Below are 12,469 nucleotides of genomic sequence, written 5' to 3' on the forward strand. Positions count from 1 at the left end.
ATATCTAGATTTTTAGGATAATCAACTCAATAAGATATTTGATGATGATCTCCAGATTGATGTGGAACGATTATTTCCTTATACTTGCCGATTTCATATTTTAGCCAGATATTTCACAGATTCCCAACATTTCTTACTGTAATTAGCCATTCAAAAATAATACCGGTACATATGATTGAAATATTGCTTATATAATTATTGATAAAATTGCTTGTTATTATTGATTTCATTTGTTTAAAAAATCCATCTTATACGCCAAGAAAGATCTCTTTACATTTGACAGTGATCTCAAGATGATCAGTGCCGAGGTTCACATGTAGTATTTCAAACTATTTTGTAGATGTCGAGGAGCTGTGAAAAGGTGTATCAAAGCTAGTCTAGGATGTCCATTCCAAGGTCCACGAAGTGCCTTACAGAGTCATCTGTGGGAATGTCCCTTCCGAGACCAACAAGCCGGTTTGTAAAATTTTGATTTAATGTTGTTGTTTTTTTTTTAGTATAAAAAAAACTTATAAAAGAAAATATGACTTTATCAGTAGGCGTTTCCTCCTTTTGATGCATCTTGTGTTTTGGAGGTAAATTAAGTCTCACAGACATATTATTGATTAATATCAATGTCATGATTGAAATTATGCAATACAGGAAATAGCTGCATGATTCATGACATTTAAACACCACTATTGCATGCAGGAGTATATTCTTGTCACTCTGTTTGGTCTGTCCATTAACTACTTCGTACATGGTACCATATTTAAACCCTTATAAATTAAATACAACACAGAGCTTAAAATAGTCCTTTTTATATGTCCACATTCATAATTTGAACGTATTATGCCGTCACCCTTGTCTGTGTCGCCTACAGGGCGTAATTCTTAATGGATTGTCTTGAAACTTTGTATACTTATTCCTTATACCCTAAGGATGATCCCTATTGTTTTGGTTGCATGCCCGACACCCAGGGGCAGAGAGATGCCCATTTTTTGTATTTGTTTGTCATCTACAGGCCACAATTCTTAACAGATCCTTTTGAAACTATGCATACTCATTCCTTATGTCCTCCAGGGACAGAGCCACGCCTATTTTTTCTTTGTGTGTCTGTGTGTTGCCTACAGACCACAATTAGAATTTGGTTTATGTATTTCTTACAGCCTAAGGATGGCAACTATGATGCACAATCTGCCCCCCCCCCCCCACCTTGGGCAGTGCCACACCTACTTTTTGTTAATATTTTGTCTGTAAATAATCTACAGGTTGCAGTTATTAACATATTTGGATCCAATTCAGTATGATCCATTACAAGGTTGTAAAGCCACGCACAATTTTTGTGCTTTTTGTCTACAGGCTGGAATTCTGAATGGACCATCTTGGAATTTGGCATATTTCTTCCTTATACCGTAAGGATAGCAACTATTTATTTTGGTGCATGTCCCGACCCTCACACCTACCTTTTTTGTGAATTTTTGTGTCTGTAAATACCCTACAGGTTGCAATTTAGACAGAATTTGTTCAAATACAGCATATCAGTCATTTCAATAACAGGGTTGTACCTACTTATATTGTTCCATATCCACCCCCCAGGGACAGAGCCACACCCATTTTTGTGTTAATCGTCTACTGGGGGCAATTCTGAACAGATCATCTTGGAATTTATTCCCTATTTTGGGGGTTAGATGGCCGAATGGTTAGCACAAGTGCGCTGAATCATAAAGTCTGTCATTGAGTCAACTGGTGTGGTTTTGATTCCCTGGTTGTACGTGACAAGGAGTAGGGTCGCCCGCCTGTCCAATCTCTTGTTTTTTTCTCCGGGTTCTCCGGTTTCCTCCCACTGCTAAAGACCCCTATGTGCAAGCAAATTATTGAAATAAAATTGAACCATGTGTTAGTCCCGATATGACCCAGTTTGTGTCGAGTGGACGTTAAAACCTCTCTCTCTCTCTCTCTCTCTCTCTCTCTCTCTGTTATTTTGGTGCATTCCTCTTGTCATATCACAGTCATTGCAGCCATTCATAGTTCATGCTCTTCATTTTAAAAAGTACCATATCAATCAAAGCAGGAATGTGGACTTATATTGCAGCAGTAGCAATACTCTTGTTACATATCAAATAAGTTTCATTAATGTGAAAAAACAAAAACAAAAAACGGCATGTTGAACAAATGTCTTTGTTTCATGTATGAAGTAATTGATGGATCGAACCAACGGTGTGACAAGAATATACTCCTGCATGCAATAGTGGCATTTAAAAATCATGAATCAGGTAGTTATTTCATGTATCGCATAATTTCAAGTTATAGACATTCAAAACAGTTAGAAGCACTTGGAATTTTCACACAGTTTTTACGTACACTAGCTAAGTGGGTAAGACGCTGGCTCGCTAGCCTGGAGATCGGGTGTTCGATTCCTGCATTGGCCGAGAAAGTTCATCCAGATTTTCCGGCATGGTTCCCCCTTGTCAGTGATGCAGGAAGGAGGGCCTGACAATTACAGCTGCCTAGTCATTCTGATGGGACAAAAAAAACGAGGTCCTGTGTACACATTGGCATGCCCGTAAAGGATCCCTTGACAGTTGAAATTCGATATAAAAGTTGGCCGTAGTGCCGCTGTCCGGGCCAAATTTCCCTCATAGCACACTGTATGGCGTATGCCCGTCTTCATTAACCAAGTTCGGAATAGGACGTAAAACCCCATTTCATTTTTACGTACACAGTTTCAATCAGATTGATTTCTTATTTGAGCTTTTATGTTTAAATTCTATCAACCAACATGAAAGAGAAATTCTATAGTCTTATAAACATTTAATATCTATGAAATCGAGAACTAATGAATGGTAACCTTAATCTAATGGTACATGCAAATAACACCTCAATTCAGAGGGTCAGTTACAAGCTTGATTATTTTCGATTGATTTCAAATAAATAACAATATGAGCAAATCAATCAATAATTGATAATATGGGACAATAGTAGGAGCTATACTGCCACTTAAGTCAGTTGTTAGTTCTAGCTATTATTATTTGCAGGGTATTCTATTGGAAATTACTCAATGATTCCATAAGCTTTATTTATAGAAAAGTGTGCATCATCATTTATAACACTGTAAGGAACAAGTGATTCATTAAAACCCACACTAAAAGTATTTTGTAGAAGAAATTAGAAAAAAATTTCTTCAGCCACCCTAAAAAAATTGTTCACAGCTGGACTGATGTCATCATTACATAATGTTTAAGGTCATGATTTTCAACGATTTCCGATAACTACTGCCAGAGTTATGGCCCTTGATCACTTTGAAAAATATCTTGTGGACGATCTAGAGTCTAAAGTGAATATCAGATTTACTTTAGATTTACACACAGTCTTCAAGATCATGAGACGATGGATCCTAGGCATTTTCAGCTATTTCCAATAATTACCGCCAAAGTTATGGCCCATGAATTATCTTGTGGACGCTCTGGAGGACAGAGTTAATATACGATTGGCTTTAAATTTATACACAGTGTTTAAGGTCATGAGACGAAGGATCCTAGTCATTTTCAGCGATTTCCAATAATGACTGCCAGAGTTATGGCCCTTGATACTTTGAAATATCTTGTGGACCCTCTAGAAGCTAAAGTTCATATAAATTGTTTTAGGTCATGAGACAAACATTCTAATGATTTCTGATAACTACTAATTGGGTTATTACCTGTAATCAGATTTTCATGTGTTGTAAAAGTTTTCATTACTGACAAAGGAAAAAATATGTGATAACCCTTATTGACTGCCTGGACAACTTAGCTGCTATGACATGTTTCTGATCCGCAGTCAAGAGCTTTGGCACCCATCTTGCAGAAACTTATGTCATTCCTAACTCATTGCCAACAATGTGCTCAGCCCTCTCATGAGAGATGCCCACAAAACTGGCAATATGTCAAGTGGTCAATTGTCGATCAGCCATCACCATGTCATGCACCCGGGTAATGCTTCTTGAATGGTTGCTGTTGATGGCCTTCAAGACACGGGTCATCGTCAAGGCTCTCTCTGCAACACTTAACTTCTGCAGCCCACCTCTTTACTGTGGAAAATGTATCTGTGTTCTGTGTTGGGGTTAGTCCTTTAATTTGCAGGTACTTGCAGTTGCAGGCACTTGATGACTGCCCTATAGCCAATTTTGTCCATTTCTGGTATTATTTAATTAAATAGACAATGTGACAGAGAAGACCTTAAAGTTTTTATCTTATTTAAACTTAAAGATTGAAAAGTGTTCTTCTAGATAATAATGTACGTTGGTAGATTATTGAAGAAATATAGATTGAATTAAATATCAGGTTGGCCGGCAAGTACTTTGGCGGATACGACTGAGTTATTGTCATACCCCAGTCGTTGATTACAAGTAATTAAAAATGGCAGATTGAAATCAATAGAAATTAATATGAACTTTAATTGGTTATAATGATACCGCTGATTGGCAATAGTTGGATTTTGAATCCTTTCCAAACTATCAGATTGTGATAAAATCTCTAAAAGGACTATCAGTCCTCAAATGGTTCAATTCCGTTCAGTATTTATATAGATATGATGAATTGAATATCGAAACTGATAAATTAACAATTGAAAAATGGTATTGAAATGCATTACTTGATCAATGATTCCCAACACACTTTAGAAACAACAAAAAGCTGTTTGACCAAAAAAGCTTTTTTATTTTCAATGAAATGTATTTATTATAGGAAAGAACCCAGTTATAGATGGTGAAGTATCTACTATAGAAATACAGAGAGCTAGTCCAGAATTGGGTATTAGTATTGTTGGTGGATGTGATACCCCATTGGTAAGTGATATTTATGTAAATGGATTCAATAAAATTAAAAAAATTTGATAATCTCATTGCAATACAATAACCATCTTGGAACCAATCCTGCCACACATAAAAAAGTAATGTACAAAGGATGTACGTGGGTAATCTTATGTAGGTAATTTAGAAGCTATTCAGGTGTCATGGTTGGAGTTAGTACATGGGTTAATTCAGTATCTATCCATTTGACAGTTAGAATATATAACCATGTCATTTTTTGTAATAATAATATCGTGTTAAAGTCCATCGTATTTAATTTATTCATTTTAATTAAACATACATTATGCAAGAGCTAAATCTGCCTATTGTAGGTCTTTCTTTAGGCCTGAAATGTTATATAAACTATTAATTAGACATTAATTAACGTATCCAGACCATAATCAACACTCGATGGCAACGCTAGCCTGCGATCTATAGTGGATTATGCACCGATTTGCTGCATAACTTTTCTTCTCGATTTAACGATTAAATGGATAATCGAGACTATGATTTTTGTCTTACCGACTTTAGTAATGATGACCAAGGCTATGCGGAACTTTCGATCGCTTATTTCTCGGTTCATAGTGGATCAGTTTGACTGAAATTTTCAGCATATTGCCTTTACATTATTTAGTTTTTAACTATTATAGTGAGAACTGCCAACTCGTTATCTAATCTCCCATAATGTATCTTTAATAAAACATTGTGATTTATTTGTGAAAGGTGACTGAGCCGTAACATTTGAAAAATATTATGAAATTATAAAGTTTATGTTTAATTGTATTTACTCTTGATTAATATGTAACGTTTGATGCAAATTGTTTGTTTAAATGAAGAGTGTAATGTAGTAGTATTTAAAGTCCATCGTATGGACGTATATTGCCGTCGCCCCCGTCTGTCTGTAGGTCGTCCACAATTTCTTGCGTTATTTAAATAAGGCTGACCTTAAAAATATCTTTGTTTCGCCTAACGCGACCGACTAACTAAAACCACCCCCGACTTAAATTATTTTATTGCACTTTTCCGCGATCTTTTTATTTTATTTTGTGTGTCAACCTGAAATATATCACGAGAGTTATTTCCCTTTACTATGGCTATGGTTTGATTCATTATTGAAACTGGTTGATCAAGACGAAAGCATCATAGGTGTCGCTTCTCAACAAAATGGTTGTAGACGAAAGCACGTCCATTCCCACGAAATGATTCTGCCTCTATTTTTCTCGAAAACGGATATTGAATATCCGTTTTCGAGAAAAATGAAGGCACAACCCGCACGATCGTTAAAAAACGTGTTGAGGGAGTTTCAAACGTCAGTTTCTGGCAATTCGTGTGCGAGTCGTGCATCACGAAAAATTCCGATGTCATTGATTTGTTTGACAATAGGCTAAAAGAAGACGAATGTTTGCACCCGGAAAATTATCAAGCTGTCAAATTAGCTCTTAAAAAAAAATCTGAAAAAAAACCCCGACCTACCGACCCTTCTCCTCGATTGTGGGTCGGGTTTGGTGAAACAAAGATATTTTTAAGGTCAGCCTAAGTGAAAATAAATGTGTATTTTGGGGAATACTAACCCTAACCCTTTTAGAAGGGGTAAAATGTAAATTGGATCCAAGTTCAGTCTTCTTATTAACGTTAGGGTTAGTATTCCTCAAAATACTTATTTATATAAAGCGGCCATTTTGGACTCCAGAAATTCCTGAACCTCCCCTACTGGCCTACAATTAGAATCTCTCTAAAATATATGTTTATATCCCAAAAATCTTGGTTCCTTTCGATATTCGCACATATTATCAGACTTCTGGATTATGGCTCCTGATTGTACGAAAAATCTCCTTTTTTTTTAGCGAGTTCTCTGTCCATCTTACAAAATGTGGGCATATCTTGCATGGCAACCGCTTGTTGCAAGTGAAATATGCTCTTGTAGAAAGAATAAAAATCAGTACAAAAAAAAAAACCATATCAATAAATAACAGATGTGATACTATATTAAAAGTTTATACAAAGAATAAAGAGAAGGATGCGGAATCAAGACAGGCTTTATGTGAAAACTAGTCACTTGAAGCCCAAGCACACATTACCAAACCAAACTGGGTACCAAGTGAAACCTAAAACATAGACTAGTCATTTTGACTATGGTAATTAATGAATGTGATATTTGAAGAATGTATGATGAAGTAAGAATGTATTATTTTCTAGATCTGTACTGTGATACAAGAAATAATAAAAGATGGTGTGGTTGATAATGATGGTAGACTGTTACCTGGTGACCAAATATTAGAGGTATTTCTTAATTAACAATCAACATCAACACCTCATGTATAAAGTAAACTTGATTTTAAAAATATTCAATTGTGACTTCATCAATTCACATAAATGGATTACTATTCTATTTTTCACGGGTATAAAAAGTTAATCTCTATACCAGGACTTTAAATTTTGAAAGAATTTAAATGGGGGTGGTGTTTATCCTCTCATTTATATTCAAGTGATGAGAAGTTTTTTAATATTTTTGTTGCCATGCAACTTCCACAATACAGTGCAATATTACCAATTGAAAGGTTTGAAGATTTAAAAGAAAGTTTTCAACAATATCGTCAATAGTAAATGTTTATTGAGAGTAAACATATCTTACCAAGTATATCATCAGTTACTATATACACACAGAACAAAACATTGGATATCTATTTTGTAGGTAAATGGTGAAGATTTAACACAAGCTACTCATTATCTGGCCAAGAAGGCTTTATATCAGTACTATCCTGTCTGTAGACTAACAGTGTATAGAGAACGAGCTGAAGAAAATAGACCTATTGAAAAAGAAGGTATTTCATTCTTTTCAGTTTATATATTAAGAATAGTTATAAAAACAGTTGAACCTTTATTTATATTTTAACTTACTTGATCCTACTGAATGTGGATGCAAATCAGCATGATGGTAGAATTTTCCTAGCCGTGGTCTAAGGGGAGGTAATTTGTGTGTAGTGAGACATAGAAATTAATAGTTTAAAAAACCTTAGTGGAATTCTTCTTTGATTTCTCTTTTTTTTTCTTCTTTTTTTTAAAGAAATCCTGAAAATCACATTGAATAAAGTGCCTGGAAGACCCCTTGGAATTAAACTAGTTGGTAAAAGGTAAGTTGAAATAGACTTATCAAGTTATTCAGAATTGGATTGTAATGCATGACCGACTCCCCCCCCTCCCAAAAAAAACCTACTACAAGTAGGCCTACTTTTGTGCTGCCAATAACTGACAGTAATACACACCATGGTGACAGAGTTGAATAGATTACTTTTCTAAATTGGTTAAACATGTACAGGAACTTAATTTTATGTCATATTTATACTCCATTCCTTTATGCTTCAATGTTCACATCTTTCTCCTTTTTTTTTTTCAGAAATGGTCCAGGTGTATATATCTTAAATCTTGTAAGTATATTTTCAGTTATCATTGCAAAAATTCAACCAAAAACAATTATAATGTCAAAACAAAATATTTACTTCTGAATACTACTAACAAGTTGACTGTATTTTAAGGTCCCTGGTTCTCTAGCTGCTTTTGATGGTCGATTAAAACAAGATGATCGTGTTTTTGAAATCAATGGACGTGATGTCACATATGGTACTCAAGAACAGGCAGCTGAAATAATACAGGTAAGTTTTTTTAAATTATCTTTTTTAAAAGCAGTTACTACTTCAAAAAATAAAAAGCAAAAAATTAAATATACATTATGCAAGAGCTACATCTGCCAATTGCACGTCTTTCTTTAGGCCTGAAATGTTATCTAAATTATTAATTAGACATTAATTAACTTATCCAGACCATAATCAACTCTTGATGTGATCACTAGTCTGCGATATTTTCTGGATTAGAATCTGATCTACTGCTTAACGCTCATTGATAATTAATTCAAAAAATGGATAATCAAGACTGTTTTTTTGTTGTACCAACTTTAGTAATGATGATTGTGGCTAGATCCAAAAATCTCGCTTCAGAGTGGATCAATTTGACTGAAATTTTCAGCAAATTGCTCTTACATTATCTAGTTTTTAACTACTATAGTGAGAACTGTCAGCTCTTTATCTAATCTCCCATAATGTATTTTTAAAACTGGTATTTATTAAAATGGTGGTTTGAGCTTCTATTTTAACGCTGAACTTTGTTTGTAAATTTACACACACACATCTTGGTTTTTTTTTCCCTCTTTTTAAGTCTGATCCAACATGTGTTCAATTTGTGATTTCTCGAAGAAGTCGTCCACAGACCCCTGATCTCATTCGCTCTACCTCATGTGAAGCCAGCAATTACTCTCTCTACTCAGATCCATCTATCTCAAATACTCTATTCTCTAATTCGGCATTAGAAAAAACAATCAATGTACAAAAGGTAAGCAAGAACACCTAAAATATTATTTTGTGTATTTATTGAAGAATAATAAATCATTGTCCATTGGTGAAAAATTGCTCTGTTACCAGTGCCAGGCCTTGCCATAAGAAGAGCAAAGGATTACTCTCATGATTATTTGAAGGCAAGTAGGCCAGCATCACAAAGTATCCATATAAATATACTACTCATTAGTTAGCTTGTAACATGTCTATGTCTGTGGCACAGTTGCTTTCTTACTTTTCAAATCCAGGCATTTTACACCAACTATGAATCAAATTATTTACAGATTTATTTCCCCTACTTCCTTCAAAAGTAATTTCCATTGCTGTATTTCATGTTTATTAGAAATTGAGAAGTGGTATGATGTTCACCAATGACTACTATTTTGTTGTTTATTGTATTGTAGGATACATGTGAAACATTGGGTATTAGTGTAGCTGGTGGTGTAGCTAGTCATAGAGGTGATACACCAATATATATCACCAATATCAACCCTAAAGGCTGCCTAGGTAGAACAGGAAAATTAAAGGTAAAGTAATTAAACATACATTATGCAAGAGCTAAATCTGCCAATTGCAGGTCTTTCTTTAGGACTGAAATGTTATCTAAATTATTAATTAGACATTAATTAACTTATCCAGACCATAATCAACTCTCGATGGCATCGCTAGCCTGCGATATTTACTGGATTATGTTTTTATCGTACCGACTTAAGTAATGATGATCAAGGCTAGGCCCAAAATTCAATCACTAAATACTTGGTTCAGGGTGGATCAATTTGACTGAAATTTTCATCAAAATCCATTTACATTCTCTAATTTTTCACTATTATAGTGAGAACTACCAGGTCTTTATCTAATCTCCCATAATGTATCTTTAATATTTTTTATACGTCCACATTCATGAGTTCAAATTTCATGAAAATCTGACCAAAACTGCCGGATAAAATGTACGCTCCGTGTACACAAATAGTGTTAAAGTATGTAATATCAAGGTTGTGGACCATCTAGAGGTCACAATTTTTATCCAATTTTGATGAAACATAAAGCATGTGTTTATATCCCAAAGATCTTGGTTCTTTTCGATATTCGCGCAATACAGACCGTAACATCCTGATTTGTGGCTCCTGATTGTACAAAAAAATCACGATTTTAGCTTGTTAACCCTCTACGGGTCACAATTTTTATCTGATTTTAAAAATTGTTTGAGTATAACATTGTTACCCCTGATGATGATTGAGTTCAAATTTCGTCTTAAAAATCGGACTGTAACGGCTTGTCAAAATGGACACTCCTTGAACGCAAATTGTGTAGAAGTATATAATACCAAGGTTGTGGACCTGCTAGAGGTCACAATTTTTGTCCGATTTTGATGAATCTTAAAACATATGTTTATATCTCAAAGATCTTAGTTCCTTTGGATAACTTGTACACCTAAATTCAGGATAGAAAAAATATGTAACGACCCTTGTTGACTTCTCAGACGACTTAGCTGCTGTGGGTTTATGTTTTGTTACCTGGCAACCTATCTTTTGGAAATCTGGTCTCTTGATTTAATAATGATTCTTATATATTGTAGCGAGGAGATATTATACTGCATGTAAATGGTACTAGTTTATTAGGACAGAGCCACAATGAAGCTGTTAAACAGTTAAAGATAAATGCTGATACTAATCTTTTAACATTACAAATAGTAGATGGTGCTGAAACTAGTGATGGACCAGGGAACTTTACTCCTACCTGGTTATACTGGCTTAAAGTACCCAAGTATGTATTATAGATCATAACATTTGTTACTAATGCAAATGTGTGGCAAAGAGTAAGACTGCCCATGTAACCTCTTGTACTTTCTCTTGGCTCGCTAGTTCCTACCCACTGCTAAGAAAACTTGCATGCAGATAAATCATTCATATTAGATATATGCTATATATCTGTCAAGACAAAATGGTGGCCTTGTGTAGTTTCATTGGAATTTCCAAGATGTCCGCCAACCTATCCATCCTGCTAAAGACGTGTGTGCAAGTGAATGATTGAAATGAAATATATACCATATATTTATCAAGATTTTGTCTAGCGAATGTTAAGTAGACAGCTGAGATATCTCATTTTAGAATTTTAGGTCTTGCTGCAGAATTAAAAAAACACTTGTATATAGACAATAGACAATGATTATTCATATTATACACACAATCACAAATTTCATAACTTTTAGCATAGACAAGTTCACAAAGACTTCTCATACAAATGGCTGGTTGGCAAATAGATAATACAAAGCCCGGGTGTGTTAAGGTTCCTTAGGAAGCAAATGACTTTATACATGTAGCTACAACTTGATATTTTCAAGAAATTTTGATATGCCCACATTTTCATGTGGATGTATATTGTCATCGCCCCTGTTCGTCCATCCACAATTTTTTAGTGGACACTCTACAGGTTATAATTTTTATCTGATTTTGATGAAACTTGAAATATAGGTTTATATCCAAAAGTAGACCCTCTAGGGGTCACAATTTTTATCTGATTTTTATGAAACTTGAAATGGAAGTTTATAAACCAAAGATCTTGGTTCCTTTTGATATTCACGCATATCGGACCGTAACTTCCTGGATTATGGCCCTTGGTTGTACGAAAAATCTTGTTTTTAGCTTGTGGTCCCTCTAGATGTAACTATTTTTATCGAACTAAAAAAAATTTCCTTATATATCATTGTTACACCATAATGACAATTGGGTTCGAATTTTGTGAAAATTGGACTGAAATTGCCCGACAAAATGGCCGCTCTCCGTATCTGATTTTAATGAAACTTAAATATATTTTCTAGGTTCCTTTCGATACTTGCATGTATCGGACTGTAACTTCCTGGATTATAGCCCCTGATTCGTTTTCTGCCTATCTTTACAAATGGCAACCGCTTGTTGTATTATGGTTTCATTTATTTATAAAAATTTGTTCCATGTGATATTAAACTATTTGATCTACTTTCCTTCATTTCAGAATGTGCTACATATTACGCTCAATAACCTTGTTACGCAGTCCAAGTGGAAGTCTTGGTTTTTCGATAGTAGGAGGAAGTGATCATGCTCATGGTCCGATGCCCGTTTTTGTGAAATCTGTTGTACCTGACACACCTGCATCTAAAGATGGCCGCCTCAAGTAAGTTTGCTCTTTTAATGGTTCATATAAAGTATCATAAAAGTTGCGGGTAGGATCCAAGACAGATTTTGTCCTGATATCCATCACAGCTCTTGACTCGCCGTGGGAAACGAACCATGCTTCGTTT

At 34.8% G+C, this 12,469-nt stretch overlaps 1 protein-coding gene across 4 annotated transcripts in view; it reads left to right on the forward strand.

Annotated features, from left to right (window-relative positions):
- LOC126824780 (E3 ubiquitin-protein ligase LNX) overlaps positions 1–12,469 on the forward strand; it is a 44,516-nt gene that overhangs the window by 25,593 nt on the left and 6,454 nt on the right. For all 4 annotated transcript variants that reach the window (XM_050554161.2, XM_050554162.2, XM_050554160.2 and 1 more), the window contains 11 exons: positions 341–456; positions 4,704–4,804; positions 7,004–7,087; positions 7,500–7,629; positions 7,872–7,938; positions 8,202–8,232; positions 8,341–8,457; positions 9,017–9,190; positions 9,597–9,719; positions 10,769–10,956; positions 12,184–12,342. In XM_050554161.2, coding sequence (XP_050410118.1) covers positions 341–456; positions 4,704–4,804; positions 7,004–7,087; positions 7,500–7,629; positions 7,872–7,938; positions 8,202–8,232; positions 8,341–8,457; positions 9,017–9,190; positions 9,597–9,719; positions 10,769–10,956; positions 12,184–12,342 — 1,290 coding nt within the window. The remainder of the gene's footprint in view (positions 1–340; positions 457–4,703; positions 4,805–7,003; positions 7,088–7,499; positions 7,630–7,871; positions 7,939–8,201; positions 8,233–8,340; positions 8,458–9,016; positions 9,191–9,596; positions 9,720–10,768; positions 10,957–12,183; positions 12,343–12,469) is intronic.

Source organism: Patella vulgata, chromosome 6, assembly GCF_932274485.2.
Source record: "Patella vulgata chromosome 6, xgPatVulg1.2, whole genome shotgun sequence".
Classification (NCBI taxonomy): domain Eukaryota; kingdom Metazoa; phylum Mollusca; class Gastropoda; family Patellidae; genus Patella; species Patella vulgata.